At 40.8% G+C, this 26,663-nt stretch overlaps 1 protein-coding gene across 19 annotated transcripts in view; it reads right to left on the bottom strand.

The window, feature by feature from the left end:
• The window catches only part of CEP70 (centrosomal protein 70), a 158,433-nt gene that overhangs the window by 122,652 nt on the left and 9,118 nt on the right, over window positions 1-26,663 (bottom strand). For 10 of the 19 annotated variants that reach the window (XM_055295273.2, XM_055295268.2, XM_055295267.2 and 7 more), the window contains exons 1-2: window positions 20,661-20,808; window positions 18,331-18,433 (exon numbers count right to left, since the gene is read on the bottom strand). Coding sequence is in view for 7 of the 19 variants with exons in the window: in XM_063610715.1 (XP_063466785.1) it covers window positions 18,331-18,339 (9 nt within the window). In the remaining 12 variants the exon portion in view is untranslated. Of the gene's footprint in view, window positions 1-18,330; window positions 18,434-20,167; window positions 20,634-20,660; window positions 20,814-26,663 lie in introns of those variants that run through there. The other 9 variants (XM_063610705.1, XM_063610714.1, XM_063610712.1 and 6 more) reach the window with 4 other exon arrangements.

Raw genomic sequence — 26,663 nt, 5'->3', positions numbered from 1 at the left:
ATTCCCTATTTAATAAATGGTGCTGGGAAAACTGGCTAGCCATATGTAGAAAGCTGCAACTGGATCCCTTCCTTACACCTTATACAAAAATTAATTCAAGATGGATTAAAGACTTATATGTTAGACCTAAAACCATTAAAATCCTACAAGAAAACCTAGGCAATACCATTCAGGACATAGGCGTGGGCAAGGACTTCATGTCTAAAACACCAAAAGCAATGGCAACAAAAGCCAAAATCGACAAATGGGATCTCATTAAACTAAAGAGCTTCTGCACAGCAAAAGAAACTATCATCAGAGTGAACAGGCAACCTACACAATGGGAGAAAATTTTTGCAACCTACTCATCTGACAAAGGGCTAATATCCAGAATCTACAATGAACTCAAACAAATTTACAAGAAAAAAACAAACAACCCCATCAAAAAGTGGGCAGAGGACATGAACAGACACTTCTCAAAAGAAGACATTTATGCAGCCAAAAAACACATGAAGAAATGCTCCTCATCACTGGCCATCAGAGAAATGCAAATCAAAACCACAGTGAGATACCATCTCACACCAGTTAGAATGGCCATCATTAAAAAATCAGGAAACAACAGGTGCTGGAGAGGATGTGGAGAAATAGGAACACTTTTACACTGTTGGTGGGACTGTAAACTAGTTCAACCATTGTGGAAGTCAGTGTGGCGATTCCTCAGGGTTCTCGAACTAGAAATACCATTTGACCCAGCCATCCCATTACTGGGTATATACCCAAAGGACTATAAATCATGCTGCTATAAAGACACATGCACACGTATGTTTATTGCGGCACTATTCACAATAGCAAAGAGTTGGAACCAACCCAAATGTCCAACAACGATAGACTGGATTAAGAAAATGTGGCACATATACACCATGGAATACTATGCAGCCATAAAAAATGATGAGTTCGTGTCCTTTGTAGGGACATGGATGAAACTGGAAAACATCATTCTCAGTAAACTATCGCAAGGACAAAAAACCAAACACCGCATGTTCTCACTCATAGGTGGGAATTGAACAATGAGAACTCATGGACACAGGAAGGGGAACATCACACTCCGGGGACTGTTGTGGGGTGGGGGGAGGGGGGAGGGACAGCATTAGGAGATACACCTAATGCTAAATGACGAGTTAATGGGTGCAGGAAATCAACATGGCACATGGATACATATGTAACAAAACTGCACATTGTGCACATGTACCCTAAAACCCTAAAGTATAATAAAAAAAAAAAAGAAAAAAAAAAAAAAAAAAAAAAAAAAAAAAAAAAAAAAGATTAGATGAATAGCTTACTAGAATAAACAGTGTAAAGAAGACCTTAAATGATCTGATGGAGCTGAAAACCATGGCACGAGAACTACGTGACGCATGCACAAGCTTCAGTAGCCGATTTGATCAAGTGGCAGAAAGGGTATCAGTGATTGAAGATCAAATTAATGAAATGAAGCAAGAAGAGAAGTTTAGAGAAAAAAGAGTAAAAAGGAACAAACAAAGCCTCCAAGAAATATGGGACTATGTGAAAAGACCAAATCTATGTTTCATTGCTGTATCCAAAAGTGACGGGGAGAATGGAACCAAGTTGGAAAACACTCCTCAGGATATTATCCAGGAGAACTTCCCCAACCTAGCAAGACAGGCCAACATTCAAATTCAGGAAATACAGAGAACACCACAAAGATACTCCTTGAGAAGAGCAACCCCAGGACACATAATTGTCAGATTCACCAAGGTTGAAACGAAGGAAAAAATGTTAAGGGCAGCCAGAGAGAAAGCTTGGGTTACCCACAAAGGGAATCCCATCAGACTAACAGCAGATCTCTTGGCCAAAACTCTACAAGCCAGAAGAGAGTGGGGGCCGATATTCAACATTCTTAAAGAAAGGAATTTTCAACCCAGAATTTTTTTTTTTTTTTTTTTTTTTTTTAGTAGAGACAGGGTTTCACCATGGTCTTGATCTCCTGACCTCATGATCCGCCCGCCTCGGCCTCCCAAAGTGCTGGGATTACAAGCGTGAGCCACCGCGCCCGGCCAACCCAGAGTTTCATATACAGCCAAACTAAGCTCCATAAGTGAAGGAGAAATAAAATCCTTTACAGACAAGCAAATGCTGAGAGATTGTGTCACCACCAGGCCTGCCTTGCAAGAGCTCCTGAAGGAAGCACTAAACATGGAAAGGAAAAACCAGTAACAGCCACTGCAAAAACATGCCAAATTGTAAAGACCATCAAGGCTAGGAAGAAACTGCATCAACTAATGAGCAAAATAACCAGCTAACATCATAATGACAGGATCAAATTCACACATAATATTAACCTTAAATGTAAATGGGCTAAATGCCCCAAATAAAAGACACAGACTGGCAAATTGGATAAAGAGTCAAGACCCATCAGTGTGCTGTATTCAGGAAACCCATCTGACGTGCAGAGACACACATAGGCTCAAAATAAAGGGATGGAAGAAGATCTACCAAGCAAATGGAAAGCAAAAAAAAAAAAAAAAAAAAAAGCAGGGGTTGCAATCCTAGTCTCTGATAAAACAGACTTTAAACCAACAAAGATCAAAAGAGACAAAGAAGGCCATTACATAATGGTAAAGGGATCAAGTCAACAAGAAGAGCTAACTATCCTAAATATATATGCCCCCAATACAGGAGCACCCAGATTCATAAAGCAAGTCCTTAGAGACCTACAAAGAGACTTAGACTCCCACACAATAATAATGGGAGACTTTAACACACTACTGTCAATATTAGACAGATCAATGAGACACAAGGTTAACAAGGATATCCAGGACTTGAACTCAGCTCTGCACCAAGCAGACCTAATAGACATCTACAGAACTCTCCACCCCAAATCAACAGAATATACATTCTCCTCAGCACCACATCACACTTATTCAAAAATTGACCACAGTTGGAAGTAAAGCACTCCTCAGCAAATGTAAAAGAACAGCAATCACAACGAACTGTCACTCAGACCACAGTGCAATCAAATTAGAACTCAGGATTAAGAAACTCACTCAAAACTGCACAACTACATGGAACCTGAACAACCTGCTCCTGAATGACTGCTGGGTAAATAACAAAATGAAGGCAGAAATAAAGATGTTCTCTGAAACCAATGAGAACAGAGACACAACGTACCAGAATCTTGGAACTAACCCAAATGTCCATCAATGATAGACTGGATTAAGAAAATGTGGCACATATACACCATGGAATACTATGCAGTCATAAAAAAGGATGAGTTCATGTCCTTTGTAGGGACATGGATAAAGCTGGAAACCATCATTCTGAGCAAACTGTCACAAGGATAGAAAACCAAACACTGCATGTTCTCACTCATAGGTGGGAAGTGAACAATGAGAACACTTGGACACAGGAAGGGGAACATCACACACTGGGGCCTGTCATGGGGTGGGAGGATGGGGGAGGGATAGCATTAGGAGAAATACCTAATGTAAATGACAAGATAATGGGTGCAGCACACCAACATGGCACATGTATACATAGGTAACAAACCTGCACGTTGTGCTCATGTACTCTAGAACTTAAAGTATAATAAATACATAAATAAATAAACCCAAGGGCCAGGCGCAGTGGCTCATGCCTGTAATCCCAGCACTTTGGGAGGCCAAGGCGGGTAGATCACGAGGTCAAGAGATCAAGACTAGCCTGGCCAACATGGTGAAACCCCGTCTTTACTAAAAATAGAAAAAAATTAGCCGGGTGTGGTGGCTCACGCCTGTAATCCCAGCTACTTGGGAGGCTGAGACAGGAGAATCACTTGAGCCCAGGAGATGGAAGTTGCAGTGAGACAAGATGGTGCCACTGCACTCCAGCCTGGGCAACAGAGTGAGACTCTGCCTCGGAAAAAATAAAAAAATAAAAATAAACCCAGAAGAAGAGAAACATAAGCAGACAAGAGGTAAAACAAAGAGAAAAGTACATGGTACTTGACAATATGGTAGATTTAAATCCACATCAGTAATTACATTAATCATGAATGGCTCCAATTAAAAGAGAAAGACTGTCAAACTAGATTTTTAAAAATCAAGCTATATGCTATTGAAGGGGAAAAAAGACTTCTAAAATACTAAAAAGCCATTTAAAATAAAAACATTAAAGCAGTTAAAAGTAACAGCATAAAGAAACAATTCTGGGAGATGGCACGGCCACAGCCTAGTTTTTTCATCTCTGCATCCCACATTAAAACAGAAGCAACTAGAGAGCAAAGCTAAAAACCCAAAAGCAATAGCAGGTCTTCCCTATATATAGGGGATTGGTTTCAGAACCACCTGCAAGTACCAAAATCCATGGATGCTCAAGTTCCTTCAATAAAATGGTGTAGTACAGTTGGCCCTCCTTATCTGCAGGTTTCAATCTGCAGTTGGTTGAATCTGTGGATTCAAAACTGGCAGATAAAGAGAGCTAACTATTTATATCAAAAGCTGGTGAAAAGTTATTCTCACAAACACTAAAATATAAGTGGGGGAGGGCAAACCACTAACGGCCATAAAAGCTGCGTGGTACAAGCATCTGTGCGGGAAGAAAAAAAGCTACAGGCAGTATCTGATGGTTATGAGAATGAGAGAACTCCCGAATTCATTGGTATCGCTAATATTCACTATGGCACTAACATGAAACAGGAAGTGAAACCAGAAGGGGTTTTTCCCTTCCCTAGAAGAAAAACGGAAGATGCTGGAACCCTGTGAACACTCAAAATGGACATGTTACAGTTCCATGACAGAGCCCATGATGAGAAGAAACTTTTGGGAATAGAATCAAAATTGAGCAAGACAGGGATAAGAGAGAAGGGAAGATCCACACCACAATAGGGAAGATAATAGAAGCAGGAAGTCTCAGAAAACAAACTGCCATATTTTCAAACACTACACAAAAATATTAGAAGTCCAAGATGTTAGAAAAGCTTTCCTGAACTCTCAACCATTATAAAAGTTCAGAAAAACTAACTTTACATAAAAGTGAGCAAAGAAAAGCACTGAGGTCTAACCCCATCAAAAGTTAATATTGAAGGCGGAGCAAGATGACTAAACAGAAGCCTCCACCGATTGTCCTCCCAACAGGAACACCAAATTTAAGAACTATCTTTACAAAAAAGCACCTTCATAACAGCCAAAAATCAGGTGAGCAATCACAGTAACTGGTTTTAACTTCATATGGCTGAAAGAGGCACCGAAGAGGGTAGGAAAGACATTTATAAATTGCCAATACCATTCTCCCCCAATCCCCCCGTAACGGCCAGCCATGTGGCGCAGAGAGAGAATCTGTGCACTTGGGGGAAGTAAAGTGCAATGACTGTGGAACTTTGCATTGAAAGACAGTACCAACAACACCAGGAAGAACTCAACCCACTGGAGGGATCATTTAGACCAGTCTTAGCCAGAGGGGAATCATCCATCCCAGTAGTCAGAACTTGGGTTTCAGCAAGCGTTGCCAACGTGAGTTAAAGTGCTCTGGGGTCCTAAATAAACTCGAAACGCTATCTAGGCCACAAGGACTGCAACTCCAAGGCAAGTTCTAGTGCTATGCTGGGCTCAGAGCTAGTGCTCTTGAGGGGCATGTGACCTAGTGAGACAACAGCCAGGGCAACTAAAGGAGCGCTTGCATCACCCCTCCCCCAACCCCAGGCAGCACAGCTTGCAGTTCCAAAAGTAAACCTTTCCTTCTGCTTGAGGAGACAAGAGGGAAGAGTAAAGAGGACTTTGTCTAGCAGCTCCAATACCAGCTCAGCCACGGTAGGATAGGGCACTGAGCAGAGTTACGAGGCCCCCATTCCAGACCCTAGCTCCCAAACAACATTTCTAGACACATTCTTGGCCAGAAAGGAGCCCACTGCCTTGGAGGCAAGGACCCAGTCCTGGCAGGATTCATCATCTGCCGATTAAAGAGCCCTTGGGCACTGAATAATCAGCAGCAGGAACCAGGTAGTATATGCCATGGGCATTGGGTGAGACTCAGACATGCTGGTTTCAGGTGTGATCCAGCACATTCGCAGCTGTGGTGGCTATGAGGACAGACCCCTTCTGCTTGAGAAAAGTAGATGGAAGAGTAAAGAAGACTTTCTTGAGCTTAGATACCAACTTGGCCAAACTGGGGAGGGCACTAAGAAAGCTCTTGGGGTTCCCAATTCCAGGCTTTGGCTCTTAGCTTCTCTGGACCTACTCTGGGCCAGAGGAGAAGCCCCTGCCCTGAAAGGTGAGTCCCAGGCCTGGTAGCATTCACCAGCTGACTAAAGAGCCTTGGGCCTTAAGTGAACATAGGTGGTACCCTGGCAGTACTCCCCATGGGTCTGTGGTGGCAGTAGACAAGTGGAGACTTCTCTGCCTGGGGAAAGGGGAGGGAAAAATGGGAAGAACCTTTTCTCATGGTTGTGGCACCAGCTCAGCCTCAGTAGAATAGAGCACCAGGTAGGTTTCCAAGGATTCTGATTCCAGGCCCTGGCCAGACCGAGTACAGTCCCAGTGGGGCTGGCCACAAGGATGCCTGTGTCACTCCTCTCCCAGTTCCAGGCAGCTCAGCACAGAGAGACTCCATTTGTTTCAGAGAAAGCAAGGGAAGACAAGAGTCTCTGCCTGGTAATCCACAGAATTATTCCAGATCTTGTCCAAGACCTGCAAGGTGATAACTCTATAAGTCTGCAAAAACCACAGCATTACTGAGCTTGGGGTATCCCCTAACTCAGATATATAGCTGCAGTGACCAAAAACTCAGATCACAACACTCAAGTCTCTGGAAAGTCTTCCCAAGAAGGATGGGTACAAACAAGCCCAGACTACAAAGACTACAATAAATACCTAATTCTTCAATGCCCAGACGCCAACAAACATCCACAAGTATCAAGACCATCCAGGAGAATATAACCTCACCAAACAAACTAAGTAAGACACCAGGGACCAATCCCAGACAGACAGAGATATGTAACCTTTCAGACAGAATTCAAAATAGCTGTTTTGAGGAAACTCAAAGAAATTCAAGATGACACAGAGAAGGAATTCAGGATCCTATTAGACAAATTTAACAAAGAAATTGAAATAATTTTTTAAAGTCAAGCGGAAATTTTGAGTGTGAGAAACGCAACTGACATAATGAAGAATGCATCAGAGCCTCTTCATAGCATAATTGATCAAGCAGAAGAATCAGTGAGCCTGAACACAGGCTATTTGAAAATACATGGTCAGAGGACACAAGAGAAAAAAGAATAAAAAACAGGCTGGGCACGGTGGCTTATGCCTGTAATCCCAACACTTTGGGGGGCCAAGGCAGGTGGATCACCTAAGGTCAGGAGTTCGAGACCAGGCTGACCAATATGGTAAAACCCCATGTCTACTAAAAATACAAAAATTAGCTGGGCATGGTGGCGTGTGCCAGTAATCCCAGCTACTCGGGAGGCTGAGGCAGAATCGCTTGAACCCAGGAGGTGGAGGTTGCCGTGAGCCGAGATCCCGCCACTGCACTCCAGACTGGGTGACACAGTGAGACTCCATCTCAAAAAAAAAAAGAAAAGAAAAAAGAATGAATCATGCCTATAAGATGTAGACAATAGCTTCAAAAGGGCAAATCTAAGAGTTATTGGCCTTAAAGAGGAAGTAGAGAGAGATAGGAGTAGAAAGTTTATTCAGGCCAGGCGCAGTGGCTCACGCCTGTAATCCCAGCACTTTGAGAGGCAAAGGTGGGTGGATCACCTATAGTCAGGAGTTCGAGACCAGCCTGGCCAACGTGGTGAAACCCGTCTCTACTAAAAATACAAAATTAGCCAGGTGCGGTGGCGCACGCCTGTAATCCCAGGTATGCGGGAGACTGAGGCACGAGAATCGCCTGAACCCGGGAGGTAAAGGTTGCAGTGACCCAAGATCGCACCCGAGTCAGGGTGACAAGAGTGAGACTTGTATCAAAAAAAAAAAAAAAAAAAGAAAAGAAAAAGGAAAGGAAAGTGTATTCAAAGGGATAACAGAGAACTTCCTAAACCCAGAGAAAGATATCAATATTCAAGTACAAGAAGGTTGTAGAAAACCAAGCCGATTTCACACAAGGAGACTACCTCAAGGCATTTAATAAACTTCCAAGGTCAAGGAAAAAAAAATTCTATGAGCAGAAAGAGAAAAGAAACAAATAATATACAATGGAGCTCCAATACATCTGGCAGAAGACATCTCAGTGTAAACTGTATAGGCCAAGAGTGGCATGACATATTTAAAATGCTGAAGCAAAAAAAACTTTTACCCTAGAATCCTTCAAACATGAATGAGCAATAAGTTTGTTCCCAGACAAACAAAAGCTGAGGAATTTCATCAACACCAGACCTGGCCTACAAGAAACGCTAAAGGGAGTTTTTTTAATCTGAAAGAAAAGGACGTTAATGAGCAGAAATTATTTGAAGGTACAAAACTCACGGGTAATAAAAAGTACACAGAGGCTGGGCATGGTGGCTCACTCCTGTAATCTCAGCACTTTGGGAGGCCAAGGTGGGTAGATCACGAGGTCAGGAGTTCAAGACCAGCCTGGCCAAGATGGTGAAACCCCATCTCTACTAAAAATACAAAAATTAGCCAGGTGTGGTGGCACATGCCCATAGTCCCAGCTACTTGGGAGGCTGAGGCAGGAGAATTGCTTGAACCCGGGAGGTGGAGGTTGCAGTGAGCCAAGATAGCGCCACTGCACTCCAGCCCGGGTGACAGAGCAAGACTCCATCTCAAAAAATTAAAAAATAAAAAATAAAATAATGAGCTGGGCACGGTGGCCTTTAATCCCAGCACGTTGGGAGGCTGAGGTGGGCAGATCACAAGGTCGAGTTCAAGACCAGCCTGGCCAACACAGTGAAACCCCATCTCTACTAAAAATACAAAAATTCTCTGGGCATGGTGGCGTGTGCCTGTAGTCCCAGCTACTCGGGAGGCTGAGGCAGGAGAATCACTTGAACCCAGAAATCGGAGGTTTCAGTGAGCCATAATCATGCCACTGCACTCCAGCCTGGGTGACAGAACTAGACTCCATCTCAAAAAAATAAAAATAAAAATAAATAAATAAATAAGATAATGGATTATAAGATAGTATTTTCAAGCCTCATGGTGACCTTACATCCAAAAACATACAATGGATACACAAAAAATAAGAAGCAAGAAATTAAAACATACCACCTGAGAAAAATCACCTTCACTAAAAGAAGATAGGAAAGAAGGAAAAAAGACCACAAAACAACCAGAAAACAACAAAATGACAGTAGTATTGAACATAAATGGACTAAACTCTACAATCAAAACACTAGAGTGGCCGAACTGAAATATACTTCACCTATAAAGACACATATAGACTGAAACTTAAGAAATGGAAAAGGATATTACATGCCAATGAATCCAGTATAGCAGGAGTAGCTATACTTATATCAGACAAAAGAGATTTTAAGACAAAAACTATAAGAAGAGACAAACAAAGTCATTATATAATGATAAACAGGTCAATTCAGCAAGAGTATGTAACAATTGGAAATATTATATACCCAACACTGGAGTACCCTGATATATAAAGTAATTATTATTAGAGCTCAAGAGAGAGATAAATCCCAATACAATAATAGTTGAAGACTTCAATACCACACTTTCATCAGACAGATCATCCAGACATAAAATCAACAAAGAATCATCTGACTTAATCTGCACTATAGAACAAATGGACCTAACAGATATTTACAGACGTTTCATCCAATGGCTGAAGAATACACATTCTTCTCCTCAGCACATGGATCATTCTCAAGGATGGACCATAGGTTAGGCCACAAAACAAGCGTTAAAACATTAAAAACAAACTGGAATAATATAAAGTATCTTCTCTGACCACAATGGAATAAAACTAGAAATCAGTAACAAGAGGAATTTTGGAAACTATTCAGACACATGGAAATTAATCAATAGGCTCCTGAATCATCAGTGGGTCAATGAAGAGATTAAGAAGGAAACTGAAAAATGTCTTGAAACAAATGATAATGGAAACAGAACATACCAAAACCTATGGGATACAGTGAAAGCAGTACTGAGAGAAATTTATAGCTTTAAGTGCCTATATGAAAAAGAAAAACTTCAAATAAACAACCTAATGATGCATCTTAAAGAACTAGAAAAGAGCAAACCAAACTGAAAGTAGAAGAAATAATAAAGATTACAGCAGAAATAATGAAATTGAAACAAATAAAAGACATAAGAACAATGAAACAAAAAGTTGGTTTTTTGAAAAGATGTAGAAAACTGATAAACCCTTAGCCAGACTAATGAAGAAAAAAGAGAAAAGACTCAAAATCAGAGATGAAAAAGGAGACATTACAACCAATACTGCAGAAATACAAACGATCATTAGAGCCTACTAGGAGCAACTATATACCAATAAACCAGAAAATCTAGAAGAAATGGATAAATTCCTAGACACATACAACCTACTAAGATTGAACCATAAAGAAATCCAAAACCTGAACAGACCAATAACAAGTAACAACATTGAAGCTATAATAAAAAGTCCTCCAGCAAAGAAAAGCCTCGGACTCGATGGCTTCACTGCTGAATTCTACCAAACATTTAAAGAACACCAAACCTACTCAAACTATTCTGAAGAACAGAAGAGGAGGGAATACATCCAAACTCATTCTATGAGGCCAGTATTACCCTGATATCAAAACCAGACAAAGACACATCAAAAAAAAAAAAAAAAAAGAGAGAGAGAGAGAAACCTACAGGCCAATATCCCTGATTAATATTGACGCAGAAATCCTCAACAAAATACTAGCAAACCAAATTCAACAACACATTAAAAAGATCATTCATCATGAACAAGTGGGATTTATCCCAGGGATGCAAGGATGATTCAACATACGCAAATCGATCAATGTGATACATCATTATCAACAGACTGAAAGACAAAAACCGTATGATCATTTCAATTGATGCTGAAAAAGCACTTGGTAAAATTCAACATCTCTTCATGATTTAAAAAAAAAAAACCCTAAAAAAACTGGGTATAAAAGGAACATACCTCCACATAATAAAAGCCATGTATGACAGACCCACAGGCCAGTATCACACTGAATCGGGAAAAACTGAAAGCCTTTCCTCTAAGATCTAGAACAGAACAAGGATAAAAAATTGACAAACCTTTAGCCAGACTAATGAAGGAAAAAAGATTCAAATAAAATCAGAGATGAAAAAGGACTGGAATTGCTCTAGTTAGGACTAGAATTGCTCTAGCTAGAGATGAAAAAGGACTAGAATTGCTCTAGCTAGCAGTTCCAAACAGCTATTTGAACTGGTAAACAAATTCGGTAAAGCTGCAAGACACAAAATCAGCTTAGAAAAATCAGTAGCATTTCTATAAACCAACAGTGACAATCTGAAAAAGAAATCAAAACAGTAATCCCATTTACAATAGCCACAAAGAAAATTAAACACCTAGGAATTAACTGAACCAATGAAGTAAAACATCTCTGCAATGAAAATTATAAAATACTGGGCCGGGCGCGGTGGCTCACGCTTGTAATCCCAGCACTTTGGGAGGCCGAGGCGAGCGGATCACGAGGTCAGGAGATCGAGACCACGGTGAAACCCCGTCTCTACTAAAAAAATACAAAAAATTAGCCGGGCGCGGTGGCGGGCGCCTGTAGTCCCAGCTACTCGGAGGCTGAGGCAGGAGAATGGCGTGAACCCGGGAGGCGGAGCTTGCAGTGAGCCGAGATTGCGCCACTGCACTCCAGCCCGGGCGACAGAGCGAGCTGTCTCAAAAAAAAAAAAAAAAGAAAATTATAAAATACTGATGACAGAAATTGAAGAGGCCACAAAAAATGAAAAGATATTCCATGTTCATAGATTGAAACAATCAATATTGTTAAAATATCTATCCTACTCAAAGCAATGTACAGATTCAATGCAAATGCCTAGCAAAATACCAGTGACATTCTTCACAGAAATAGACAAAATAATCCTAAAATTTAAACCACAAAAGACCCAGAATAGCCAAAGCTATCCTGAGCAAAAAGAATAAAACTGGAGGAATCACATTAACTGACTTCAAATTATATTACAGAGCTATATTAACTAAAAGAGCATACTACTGCCACAAAAACAGACACACAGACCAATGGAACAGAACAGAAAACCCAGAAACAAATCCACATACTGACAGTGAACTCATTATTGACAAAGATGCCAAGAACATACATTGGGGAAAGGAAAGTCTCTTCAATGAATGGTGCTGGGAAAATGGATATCCATATGCAGAAGAATGGAACTAGACCCCTATCTCTCAAGATATACAAAAATCAAATAAAAATGAATCAAGACCTAAATCTAAGCCCTCAAACTATGAAAGTACTACAAAAAAATTGGGGAAACTCTCCAGGACATTGGATTGGGCAAAGATTTCTTGAGTAATATACCACAAGCACAGGCAACCAAAGCAAAAATAGACAAGTGGGATCACATTGAGTTAAAAAATTTCTGCATGGCAAAGGAAACAACAAAGTGAAGAGAAGACCCAAAGAATGGGAGAAAATATTTGTAAACTACCCATCTGATGAGGGTTAATAACCAGGATGTATAAGGATCTCAAACAAGTTTTTTTTTTTTTTTTAAGTCTCACTCTGTCGCCCAGGCTGGAGTGCAGTGGCACAATCTCGGCTCACTGCAACCTCCGCCTCCCGGGTTCAAGCGATTCTCCTGCCTCAGCCCCTGAGTAGCTGGGATTATAGGCACATGCCACGACACCCGGCCAATTTTTTATATTTTTGGTAGGAAATCAGCATATTAAAGAGATATCTGCACTCTCATGTTTACTGCAGCATTATTCACAAAAGCCAAGATTTGGAAGCAACCCAAGTGTCCGTCGACAGACAAATGGATAAAGAAAATCTGGTACATATACATAATGGAGTACTACTCAGCCATAAAAAAAGAATGAGATCCTGTCATTTGCAACAACATGGATGGAACTGGAAGTCATTATTTTAAATGAAGTAAGCCAGGCACAGAAAGACAAACATCACATGTTCTCACTTATTTGTGAGATCCAAAAATCAAAACAATTGAACTCATGGAGACAGAGAGTAGAAGGATAGTTACCAAAGGCTGGGAAGAGTAACAGGTGGGCTGAGAGGAAGAGGGGATGGTCAATGGGCACAAAAAAATAGAAAAAAAGAATAAGATCTAGTATTTGCTAGCACAATGGGTTGACTATATTCAATGATAATATAATTGCACACTTTTAAGTAACTAAAAGAGAATAATTGGATTGTTTATAACACAAAGGATAAATGCTTAAGATGGTGGATACCTCATTTACCTTGATATGATTATTATATATTATATGCCTGTATCAAAATGTCCCATGTAACCCATAAATATACACATCTGTGCACCCATGAACTTAAAAATTTTTAAATTGTAAAAGTTCATATTAAAGAGAATAATATCTCTACAGACAAGAAAAATACACAAGACATGCTCATAAAACAGAGAGTAACTATACCTCTATATTAAAACAAACTAAAATACATGTAAAACTCTATAAGACATGAACAACATAATTAGAAATAAGAAAAACTTGAAAATGAGCTGATAAAATCTAGAAATTAATAACTTTTTAAAACTATTTCTGAAATGAAGATTAAAGAAGAAGGAAAATGAATCAGTAAAGACTACAGACAATGCCTTAAGAGAAACAGAGATTAAAAGGAAAACAATTTTAAAAATTAAAAAGAAATGTAGAATACGAAAATGACAAAGGCAAAGAAGCTCAAACATACACATAATAGTGGTAATTGAAAAAAAAAACTAAAACAACAGAACCAATGAAAAAAACTATAATTCAGGAAACTTTCCTGATTTTAAAATTCATACAGAGCTGCAAAAGACTTATAATAGACAAAACAACTTTGAAAAAGAACAGGCTGGCCATGGTGGCTCACACCTGTAATCCCAGCACTTTGGGAGGCTGAGGCAGGAGGATGGTTTGAGGCCCAGGAGTTCAAGACCAGACTGGGCAACATAGCAAGACCCCATCTCGTAAAAAAGAAAAAAAAAAGATTAGCCAGACATTGTGGCATGAACCTGTAGTCCTCGCTACTTAGGTGGCTGAGGTGGGAAGACAACTTGAACCCAGGAGTTTAATCAGTGAGCTATGATTGTGCCACTGCACTCTAGGCTGGGTGACAAAGCAAGACCCTATCTCTAAATTAATAAATGAATGCATGAAAAAGAAGAACAAAGTTGAAGGACTAATACTATATCATTTCAACGTTTATAAAGCTATAGTAATCAAGACAATATAGCATTGATATCAAGATAGACAAATAGATTAATGAAACAAAGTAGATTCCAGAAACAGACTCATACCTATACGGACAACTAATTTTCACCAAAGATATGAAGGTAATTTAGCAGGAAAAATGATAGTTTTTTTTTTTTCAATAAATGATGCTAGAACAATGGGATGGCCATATACAAAAAAAAAGAAAGAAAGAAAAAGGACTTTCAGCCATATCTCACACCATATACAAAAAAATTAAAATGAATGATATAAATCTAAAACTTAAAATCACAACATATCTAGAAAAACACAGAAAAACTGTATGACCTTGAGTTAGGCAAACATGTCTATGATATGACACCAAAAGCATGATACGATTCAAGAACAAATGGGGCTTCATAAAAATAATGTCTGCTCTTTAAAATGTACCATTCTGAGAATGAAAAAAGAAACCACATACTCAGAGAAAATAGTCAGGAATCAGAAAAGGTTCATATCCAGAATACATAAGGAACTCTCAAAACTCAATAAGGAAGTTAACATCAACAAAAAGTAAACAACCGAACTTAAAAATGGTCAAAAAATTTCAACAGACATTTCACAAAAGAAGACATACAGATGGCAGGTAGGCACATAAAAAGATGCTAAACATTGTTAGTCAGGAGAGAAATGCAAATTAAAACACACAATGTGACACCACTACACATATTAGAATGGCTAAGAATGACTATACCAAGTGTTTTCGAGGATGTGAGGGAACTAGAACTCTCATATACTGCTGATGGGAATTTAAACTAGTACAACCAGTTTGTAAATCACTTTGGCTATTTCTTAAAAGGTTAGTAAGCACTTACCATAAGACCCAGTCATGCCATTCCTATAATTTACCCAAGAAAAATGAAAACATTATGTCCACACAAAGACTGTACACAAATGTTCATAAGAGCTTTATCTATAATAGCCAGAAACTGGAAACAACTCAAATGTCCAGCAGCAGGTGAACAGACACACAAACTGTTGTATACCCATTGGATTGAATACCCCTCAGCAATAAAAAAGAATATGTGCAACATGGATAAATGTCAAAATAATTACGCTGAAAGCCAGCCATAAAATAGTACATACTATAACATTCCATTTATATAAAACTCTAGAAAATGAAAACCAACTGTGGTGATAGAAAGCAGATCAGTGGTTGCTGAGAGAATTGGAGGCTAGACACAGAGACTACTAACAAGAGCAAGGGAATCTGAGGGGATGATGGATATATTGACAATCCTGATTGGGGTGGTTTCATAGGTGTGTATGTAAGTCAAAACTTGTATTTTATACTACATATGTGCAACTTATTGTATATTAAATATATCACAATATAACTGTTTTAAAAATAAAGTTTTCTTGAAATTTAAAAAAAGATTTGAAACTACAAATGGAAAGAAAGTATCAAGTACCTGAGAATACTGACCCAAAACAACCAACACAGTGATATATTCTAATATTATTACCAGACTTTAATGAAAAAGAAAAAATTTGGCTGGGCGTAGTGGCTCATGCCTGTAATCCCAGCACTTTGGGAGGCTGAGGCAGGTGGATCACTTGAGCCTGGGTTCATGACCAGCCTGGGCAACTTGACAAAACCCTGTCTCTCAAAAAAAAAAAAAAAAATTAGATGGGCGTGGCAGCATACACCTATAGTCCTAGCTACTCAGGAGGCTGAGGTGGGAGGACTGCTTGAACCCAGGAGGTGGAGGCTACAGTGAGCCAAGATCATACCACTGCACTACAGCCAGGGTGACAGAGTAAGACTGTATCTCAAAAAGAAAAAAAGAAAACAAATTATTTGGTCATCTACAAGAAAAAAACCCACATGACTTAGAAGAAGAAGAAAAATTAGATAACAATCTGACTTTGATACCAATACTTTATTCCAGAAGGAAAAGGAGTAATGTATTTAAGAAATACAAGGAAAAGAAGTGTGGGCCAAAGACTTTATACTGCAAAATTGACTTTGAAGTATAAAAAGAACAAACTTCGATCAATATATAAGAACTCAGACAATATTACTTCCTGAGGAATCTAACAATGTGTTAGCTTCAGGTAGCCAAAATGCCTAGAGAGACCTCAGCATAAACACTGGTGGTAAACATTAAATATATTAATAGAACTAATAGGCTAAGAGGGAAAAAGCAGAACATGAAATGGCTATATACTCTAACAATGCAGACAGAGCACAACTGTTAAAACAGAGAGGGAAGAAAAAATGGGAAGAACATAAGCAAAAAAACAAAGGTTTAATGTTTTCAGTAATCATACTGATGGTGATTTTAGAAATATAGTTCTGATACTGTCATATGTATAATATGGAATAATAAGTAAATATGGAATATTCTATTATCTCCTATATTCTTGAGAATCATGATTCTCAGTATGGAAAAAAGCAGTTACAGTTGTGATGGAGAAGTTGTTAAGTAAAAGCTCTGTAGTTTCAATCTGAAGACTGGAAGTAGAATACATTAGGTATCTTCTAACATGTGTGTCTATAGATAGATATAGGTATCCTAGCTCTCTCTACTGAAACGCCTGAAACAGTGACTAACTCAGGATCTTTAGCATTCAGACTGTAACTGAAATATTATTTCCCTCTAAACGAAATCCAGGCATTTTAAAGAAATGGCTGATTTCATATCTGTGATAGGAATTGTTCAATATATTATATAACAAGGAAGCTATCAAAAACTAGGAGGCCAGGCTCACAGTGCACCTTGGCCAACATGGTGATACCCCCTTTTCTACTAAAAATACGAAAAAAAAAGAAAATAGCTGATCCTGGTGGTGTGTGCCTGTAATCCCAGCTACTTAGGAGGCTGAGGCAGGAGAATCACTTGAACCCAGGAGACGGAGGTTGCAGAGAGCTGAGATCGTGCCACTGCACTCCAGCCTGGACAACAGAGTGAGACTCCATCTCATAAATAAATAATAAAAACAAAAAACAGGGAAGTGATTACTACAAAACTATAAAACCCAGAAGAATGGCGACTAAATGGGAACACAGGAGTTTTGACTGGGATAGGGTAATGGAGGGGATCTGGCATACTTGAATGGTATGGTCCTGTAATAATTTATTAAGCTATAAATTTGGTTTGTGATTTATAACAAAAATTTCATTTTACAATAAAAAGATTTTGTTAAATAACAAAAACAGAAAAGTAAAGTAAATGCTAACCTAACCAAAAGAAAGCTGGTACAGGTTGAACATTCCTAATATGAATATTTGAAATCCAAAATGCTCCAAAATCCAAAACTTTTTGAGCACCAACTTGACACCACAAGTAGAAAATTCCACACCTGACCTTATGTGACAGGTCACAGTCAAAACTTCATTTCATGCATAAAACTATTAAAAATGTATAAAATTAGCTTCAGGCTATGTGTATAAGCTGTATATGAAACAATAAATGAATTTTGTGTTTAGAGTTACCCAACTCTAAACAAGATACCTCATGTATATACAAATATTCCAATTTTTTTTAATCTAAAAGTCCAAAACATAGTTCCAAGCATTGCAGATAAGGGATACTCAACCTGTAGAGCTCTGTAGCCAGACTGCCTGGGTTCAAATCATGGATTCTGCCACACAGCCAGGAGTACAGTACTAATCTCTGTGTGCTTCAATTTCCTCATCATAAAATGAGGATAATAAAAGTACTCAGCTCACGAGTTAAAGATTAGGAGAGTTAATATAGAAAGAACGTAAAGCATTGCCTGGCACACAGCAGGATGGAGACCGTGATTAGAGTTGATGATCAGCTTTCTGTGTTATCTTAAGTAGGTACTTAACCTCTCTGAGCTTCAGCTTCTTTGCTGAGTTGTAAAATATCTACCTGACAGGATCATCAGGAAGTCAAAAGGAAATATATGTAATGAACCTAGTATAGTGCTCAATAAATATTAGATTTTTTTCCATGGCCTCCCAACATCTGGAGTCATCTGTTACATTAGACATACCTCAGTCATAGCATATTACTCTTGCACTTTACACCTGGTCATTCAGGTTGATCTCAATGAAATGATCACCCAACGAGTCTCATTTCTGAAACTGGATCTTCATCTAGGTTTCAAAAAGATAAAAAGAACAAAATCTTTAAATGTTCAACCTCCTAGTAAGAATGGTCTTGTGTTACTCCCAGAGCAGGCATCCAAGGTACTGGTAATCACAGATAAAGCAGGCACAACTGAAATAACTGCTAATGGCCTTCCCAGCTCACCATCATATGCCTCTTCTCTTCTCTCTCCTTCTTATCTTTCCTGCCCCTACCTTGTTAAGACATTTAGCTGGGTATCCAAATCTATCATCATCTATCATCAATTCTGACTTCTGACTCCACAGGTAGGATATTCTCATTTGCAAGGATACTAAAATGAAGCATCCTCAGACAAACTACCACTGATCACAAAAGCAAAACACAGGAACAAAACTACTCCTCATTTGCACCTGTGACCAAGCCCTCCTTTTCAGAGGTCCATTCTGTGAAATAAATGGGCCAATAGTTTGCAGCAGCCTTTTCCCCCCCACTACAGGCTGTGAAGGGACAAAGGTCTGGAACTTTTAAAGTCACAGGAAGAGACCAAATGCTTTCTAGGGCCAAAACAGAAGCTACAGCTTTAATCAGTGTCATAACACATTTAAAATAAGATTGTGGGGGTAGGAGTCGGAGGGTAGGAGTTGATTTGTACATGGCATAGTAAGCCAAGCATAGAAAAGCAAAAACATAATTGTATCTTCTGGCACTTTCTAGGTTTCCCGAGTCTTTCAGCCAAATTGCCCTTTATAGGTCTGAAGCCCCTTGTAACATGCTCTATATCTTAAAATTTAATTATTTTTTCACCATTTGGTGTGGGGGAGGGGAGCTGACAATAAACCACGGCAAACAACTGTTCCTTCTTAACTGAATCACACCAAAATCTGTAAGCATCTTCAAAAGTATATACTTCAAATTACTGCAATAAATGAACATGTAACCCTTTCGAAGTCTCTATTCCTTATTAAATGCAAAAGCTCTATTCTAAAAATATCGCAACTTGCTGTTTAATGTTCCTAAGAAAGAGCTGAACCTACCCCAAATAGGAAATAGTTAAAATGGAATGTCATCTCAACCAAATCATTCTGTCTCAGGAGAGGTGACATGAAGGGGCAGAACCTTGCTTTGAGGCAAAAGCTGTAGGGAAAACTCCAAGTCAGCCACCTCTTCCCCAAAAGGCGGGGCAGGGGAGGCCAGCGTCTACTTGGCAATATTTAAAGTACAAAACTCATGCAGAGGCTTGAAACCAATATGGGTAATGCCTGCACAGTGTTTAATATATTATACATATATTTTTGAGATGGAGTCTCGCTCTGTCACCCAGGCTGGAGTGCAGTGGCGCGATCTCGGCTCACAGCAACCTCCGCCTCCCGAGTTCAAGCGATTCTCCTGCCTCAGCCTCCCGAGTAGCTGGGACTACAGGCGCGCACCACCATGCCCAGCTAATTTTTGTATTTTTAGTAGAGACGTGGTTTCATCATGTTGGCCAGGGTGGTCTCGAACTCCTGACCTCAGGTGATCCGCCCACCTCAGCCTCCCAAAGTGCTGGGATTACAGGCGTGAGCCACCGCGCCCGGCCTGTTTAATATTATTGATTGAAAAACAAAGTGGCAGTAAAAAAGGAAATTCTGATTGGTCTCTCTGTTACAGGTGACTTAGCCTTCCGGCATTTTTCACCTTGAAAGACTCCTATTAGGCTCTGTATAAAGTCAGAGGTCCCATGAATCCGGAATGAAGTTAATAAACCGGAGAGAGATACTCACCTGTGCTATTCGCCTAACCGCCCCCTTCTGCTCCGAGCCCTCACTCCCCAAACAACCTTCGCGGTTGTTTGACACAAAAGTAGAGCACTTCAGCCCGGGTCGATTTTGGGGGATGGAGTAATTACCTACAGCTTAAATCGAGTCTGTGTGCTCGATGTGATTCTAAGCTTTACTCTTACTGCCTCATTTAACCCTCACAACCACCTTGTGAGGCAAGAATTACCGGCTTTAGTATACAAATAAAGAATCGGAGGCGCTGAGACGTTAAAGGAGAAGCCAAAGAACACAAAGCCTGGGGAGCTGGGACTGGACGCAGGTTTGTCCGATCCCCAAACTCTTACGCAGGGATTTTTAATTGGCGCGACCCTGTCCTAGACCGCTCCTTCCTGTCAAGGGTCAGTCTGACCACTTTTAGGCCTAGGTGAGGTCAAGTCCGGGGTACTCCGGGAAGGGGCTCACGACGACGCCTCTGAGAGCCCCGAGCGTCACTCACCTTACTCAGTTGCCGCCTCCCACCAGCAGCCAGCCCGGCCAGGCCAGGCTGGGATCAGCTACGTCAGGCCCCGCCTCCGCGACCGTTACCGCCGCCGGGGGAGGGCGGCCAATCGAGCCCGAGCGCGTCGAGGACCATCCCCTCTTTGGCTTACGAATGCCCCCGAACGATTCTCTCCAGCCTCACCGGGAAGCTGGGTCCGCCCCGCGCCCTATGGTTGGCTCACTACGGGGGGCGGGGCTTACCGCAAACGCAGGCGTCGGTGCGATGTGCTGGTCGCGGGCACGCTGGCGCTTCCAACGCACTCCTTAGGTGCCCTGTAACTTACATGGAGCTTATTTGACCGGAAGACGTCAGAAATACTTGTGGCCGTGGGTGAAAGTGAAGCCTGGGTTACCTGGCCACCAGAGACTGCCCTCTCTCGCCCCCTACCCCGCCGCGAGTACGAGCTCCTGCTGGGGTACGGGTCAGCATGTTCTCGATGTTCCAGACCTGAATGACCACTGTAGCAGCTGACATTTGGAGGACCCCAATAAATGTTTGTTGATGACATTTCGTCTTCCCATTCAGCATTTTCCACATCTCGACGAAGCGTCAGGCCCTACCTGAGGCTGTAACTGTCCACCATTGTCATTGTATCTTATAGCCACATGGTGTCGCTGTTGACAACTTGTCTTTTCAAATCAGTCAAATGATGTAGGTCTGTGTGGATGCAGGTCCCACAGTAGCCAACAGGGATGTCCCATTTAGGGCATCAGCCAAGGGTCTCTCATCAGGAGATCCAAGGGCTCTTGGAGCTCAATACTTTCAGACCCTTCTTAGCCTTCTTCCAGGCAGCTGGGACTACACTTAAGTTTGATCTCTGTGTTTGCCCCCTGCAAACATATCCCTACCCCAACCTACGCCTACCCACTGTGCTTTCCATACCTGCATATTCACTCTAACGATGGTTAGCAGATTGCATTTTCAGTTCTCAAAATGCAAATAGTCTCAGTGCTTCCCTTTTCCAAGATAATAGGGTGCCCTTGCATACTCTTCTGAGCATGGCTGCCCTAATTGTAGAGGCCAAACATCTTTGAGTCAGTTATGATTATTTTGGATGCACGTGATATAAAATCTGAGTTAAATTGTCTTCCTAAAAAATAAGGAAGTTGCTTATCTCGCATAACAGAAAGCTCAGAGGCAAGGGAGACTTTGATTAATTCAGTGGCTAAGCAAGTTAACAAGGACCCAGTTGCTATTAGTCTCTGCTTTGTTGTAAAAAAAGGGTAGAATTCAAATTCATACTAACGTGATTTTCTAGATGTCTACTTGGAGAAATCAGGACCACATACTTTCTTTTTCATCTAAAACCTTTCCTTCTGGTTTTTTGAGCCAATAAGGTCACACAGGCACACACTCTTCGTCTTTACTAGTTACTGCCTAGGAAATGTACAGACAGCTTAAGCCTGGGTTCCAGAAGTGAAAAGGAGCTATGACAATTGGAATTGGCAATGGTATCAGTGCTCTTTGAGTCACATGAGTTGCAAGGTGGAGACATGGCTATTTGAATAAAACTGGAGACCTGTAAAGGAGAAGAGGAAAATGGATGCTAGATGGATGATCACCAGTATCTTTCACAGTCTTCAAAGCACAGGAAGGCTGATTCCTATTTTCTAACTGAATTTTTAATGTGAATGGAGGGGAAGAGGTGCTATAGCACTGCCCTCCAAAACAATTCCCTTCTTATGGACCATGAAAGCCTTTCCAGCACCTCTCTTTGCTAGAGAAGGAAAACATCCTGCACACAAATTTAGTCTTTCACTGAGAATCCTGCTACATTGGTCTCAAGAGTTTTCTGTGGGCCTCATCCACCCAATAGAATTGTAATAATTCTAAACATTCATTTAACATTCATTCATTTATAAAAATGTGTTGGCCGGGCACAGTGGCTCACGCCTGTAATCCCAGCACTTTGGGAGGCTGAGGTGGGTGGATCGCCTGAGGTCAGGAGTTCAAGAACAGCCTGGCCAACATGGAGAAACCGCATCTCTACTAAAAATACAAAATTAGCCGGGCGTGGTGGCACATGCCTGTAATCCCAGCTACTCAGGAGGCTGAGGCAGGAGAATCGCTTGAACCTGGGAGGCGGAGGTTGCGGTGAGCTGAGATCACACCATTGCACCCTAGCCTGGGCAATAAGAGCAAAACTCCATCTCAAAAAAAAAAAAAATTGTTAAGTACCTGTTATGTACCAGGGATTGAACTAGATGCTGAGTCAGATTTATAAGTGGGGGAGTTTACAATAGTAAGTAAGCCCAGTTGTGATTCCTGCCTTCATGGATCTTATAGTCTAACTGGGGAGAAAATCTGAAACAAATGCAATTAAGTATATATTATTAATATAATAAGTGATATCAAAGAAGAGAAGAGGGGCTATGGAGAAGGCCTCTCTGACGAAGTGACACCTAAGCTGAAAGCCAAGCATGTCTTCATTTTGGCTTTCTGCTGTCCTCTGTACTTTGACTTCCTAGTATAAATTATAACCTTCATTAGCAGTAAAAACACATCTTTTAATTTCTCAACTTCTTTTTTTTTTTTTGAGACGGGAGTCTCGCTCTTGCCCAGGCTGTAGTGCAGTGGCGTAATCATGGCTCACTGCAAGCTCCGTCCCCTGGTTCACACCATTCTCCTGCCTCAGCCTCCGGAATAGCTGTGACTACAGGCGCCTGCCATCACGCCTGGCTAATTTTTTTTTTTTTTTTTTTTGGTATTTTTAGGGGTTTCACCGTGTTAGCTAGGATGGTATCGATCTCCTGACCTCGTGATCCACCTGCTTTGGCCTCCCAAAGTGCTGGGATTACAGGCGTGAGCCACCGCGCCTGGCCTAGTTTCTCAACTTCTGAACTGATTCTCAAATTTTCTTCTGGGTATAGAACTGTCATATTTCTCCCTGGAAAAACATGAGTATATCATATGTAAATGGTAATTCATAATGAATTCTCAAAGATTCTTCAACTCATAAGTTTTTTAGACTTAGATTCCTTTATTACATGAATACATTTGTTTCTGCCTTTTCCACAAGAATTTGAACCCCTGGGAATATGAACCATGTCTTACTAAACTTCATCCTGCAGCTAGCATACTTCCTTGGTGCACAGTAGGTGCTAAACACAGCTTTGAACTGTAGCAGGACAGCCGCAGACAGAACCTCTCAGACGCCGAGTTGTATAGGGAAGGGCTTTATTCAGCTGGGAGCATCGGCAAGCTACTGCCTTAAAATCCGAGCTCCCTGAGTGCACAATTTCTGTCCCTTTTAAGGGCTCACAATACTACAGATTTCACATGAAAGGGTCGTGATTGATTTGAGCAAGCAGGGGGTACGTGACAGAGGCTGCATGCACTGGTGGTCAGAGAGAAACAGAACAGGGCAGGGAGTTTCACAATGTTCTACTATACAATGTCTGGAATCTATGAATAACATGGGTTTCTAAGTTATGAGTTGATTTTTAACTACTGGGTTTAGGCCAGGCAGGCTCAGGCCTGGTTTCGGGCCTGGCGCCGGGCTGCCTGTCTTTGGTTTTACTTCCTTGTTGTTTTTTCTTAAAACAGGTACTGAGCATAAAACAATATAAAATGAGAGGGTCTTTCTCTTCCTTCAGAACTACATTGTTAAATTTGAGTCAAATTTATTCAGAGCATTCACCTTCAGTAGTCATTTTCCAATGTGAAGGACAATATGCAAACAGCGGGCAAATATATTAATCACAAATGCTCAACAATCTATACAGAATAACAATAGTTATGTTAATTGGGCACTTAAAATGTGCTAGGCTCCGAGCTAAGCACTTTCATTTTCTAACTTGTTGAATCTTCACAACAACCTTAATATAAGTACTGTTACTATCTGTTTTACAAATGAGCAAGTTAGGAAATAGAAGCCAAAAAAATTTTGAAATGATTTGCCAAGGTCACACACTAGTATATGGCAAAGCCAGGATCTGAACCTAGGCATTCAGGCTCCAAAGCCTATGTCATTAACCACTTGACCATACCACTTCTTGTGATAGACATCTGCTTTACCATCAGATTGGTATATGCATTTATTGCAATTTGCAATTATTTACTGTGTATTAGTTATTGCTAATGTCATTATTGCTAATGTCTGTGTATTAGTTATCTATTGGTACATAAAAATTACCCTAAAACATAGTAGCTTAAAATAAACATTTATCATCACAATGTTTCTGTGGGTCAGGAATACAGTAGGGCTTAGCTGGATGGTCTGTGAAAGAGTGACGCTCAGACTTAAGACCACGGCACACCGGCTCAGCCAAGAGATCTTTATTGGAGGCAGCAGGCTGGGCTGGGCAGGAGAGAGAGAGAGAGGGAGCGGTGGGGGGTTTGCTTCTTTTATGCCCAGGAGGGCTGCATGGATGTTTGTGACTGGTTGGGGTGGGGCTTAGAGTGAGGCGGGAAAAACACCTCCTTCTGATTGGTTTTTCCTTTGGCGGGCTTGCATTGAGGAAGAAGAACCCGGAACCAGCGCCATTAGGGTGCTGTAGTTACCTAACAGTCTGGACAAGATCTTTCATGGGGTTTCAGTCAACCTTTTGGTCTGGGCTACTGTCATCTCAAGGTTCAGGTGGGGCTAAAGGATTCACATTCAAACTCACTCATGTGGTTATTGGCAAGCCTCAGTTCATTCCTCCTCAAGTGGGCCTTTCCCCAGGCTGCCTTAGTGTCCTCATAACATGGCAGCTTCCCACAGAGTACACATCCCAAGACAGCATGTGAGCAACTAAAACAGAAACTGCAGTCTTTTTTATAACCTAATCTCAGAAGTTACATATCACTACTTCTGCCATATGCTATTGGTCACATAGACCAACCCTGGTAAAATGTGACAGGACTACACAAGGAGATGAATACCATGAAGTGGGGATCCCTGGGGCCCATCTTGAAGAATGGCTACCACAATTTATTTGTACATATTTTTGTGACTGCCTCCTCCACCAGAATGTAAGTGTCATGAGTCGGAGAAATGATCAGTGTTGTTCACTGTTGTATCCCCTGCCACAGCACCTGCCATATAACAGATGACCAATAAGTACTGAGTAAATATAATGATGAAAGTGATATGAATTCCAAAGGATGAGCTCCCTATAATCCTCTCTTACTGTCAAACAAATTCCCAGTTGCCATTCATGGTACTATTTAAAGCTATATATTTCTTTCAGAGACATGGTCTCGCTGTGTAGCCCAGACTGGTCTCAAACTCCCAGCCTCAAGTAGTCCTCCCACCTCAGCCTCCCAAAGCACTGGGATTACAGGCATGAGCCCCTGTGTCCAACGCATTTAAATAATTTTTAAAAGCAGGAGAATATCATGCCCAAGAACATTTATTCATGTATATAAAATTATAGACTGTGGACCTGGAAGGAACACACAGATTAAAAGATCTGTTTTAACAGCTAATGAAGGCTATAATTTATACTAGAAAGTCTAACAGTATACACACCAAACTCCAGGGAATGTTGGCCTTTTGGAAGGAGAAAAGAGTAATAGTATTGAGATTTTCTTCTATTAAAATTTTAATACTAAGTCAATATTTAATGATGGTCAATTCTGGGAGGCAGGAATATGTGTATTATTCTCTGTATTTTTCTATAGCTTTAAAATTTCTCAAACAAGACAAAAAATGTTAAAAGTCTTGACCAGACCGAGTGCAGTGGCTCACACCTGTAATCCCAGCACATTGGGAGGCCAAGGCAGGCAGATCCCTTGAGGTCAGGAGTTCAAGACTAGCCTGGCCAATGTGGTGAAACCTCGTTTCTACTAAAAATACAAAAATTATGGCCAGGCGTGGTGGCTCATGCCTGTAATCCCAGCACTTTGGGAGGCCGAGGCGGGCGGATCACGAGGTCAGGAGATCGAGACCATCCTGGCTAACATGGTGAAACCCCATCTCTACTAAAAATACAAAAAATTAGCCAGGCGAGGTGGCGGGCACCTGTAGTCCGA

This window comes from Symphalangus syndactylus, chromosome 10, assembly GCF_028878055.3.
Source record: "Symphalangus syndactylus isolate Jambi chromosome 10, NHGRI_mSymSyn1-v2.1_pri, whole genome shotgun sequence".
Lineage (NCBI taxonomy): Eukaryota > Metazoa > Chordata > Mammalia > Primates > Hylobatidae > Symphalangus > Symphalangus syndactylus.
The sequence above is the reverse complement of the archived record's forward strand: the minus strand, read 5'-3'. Positions and strand labels throughout refer to the sequence as shown.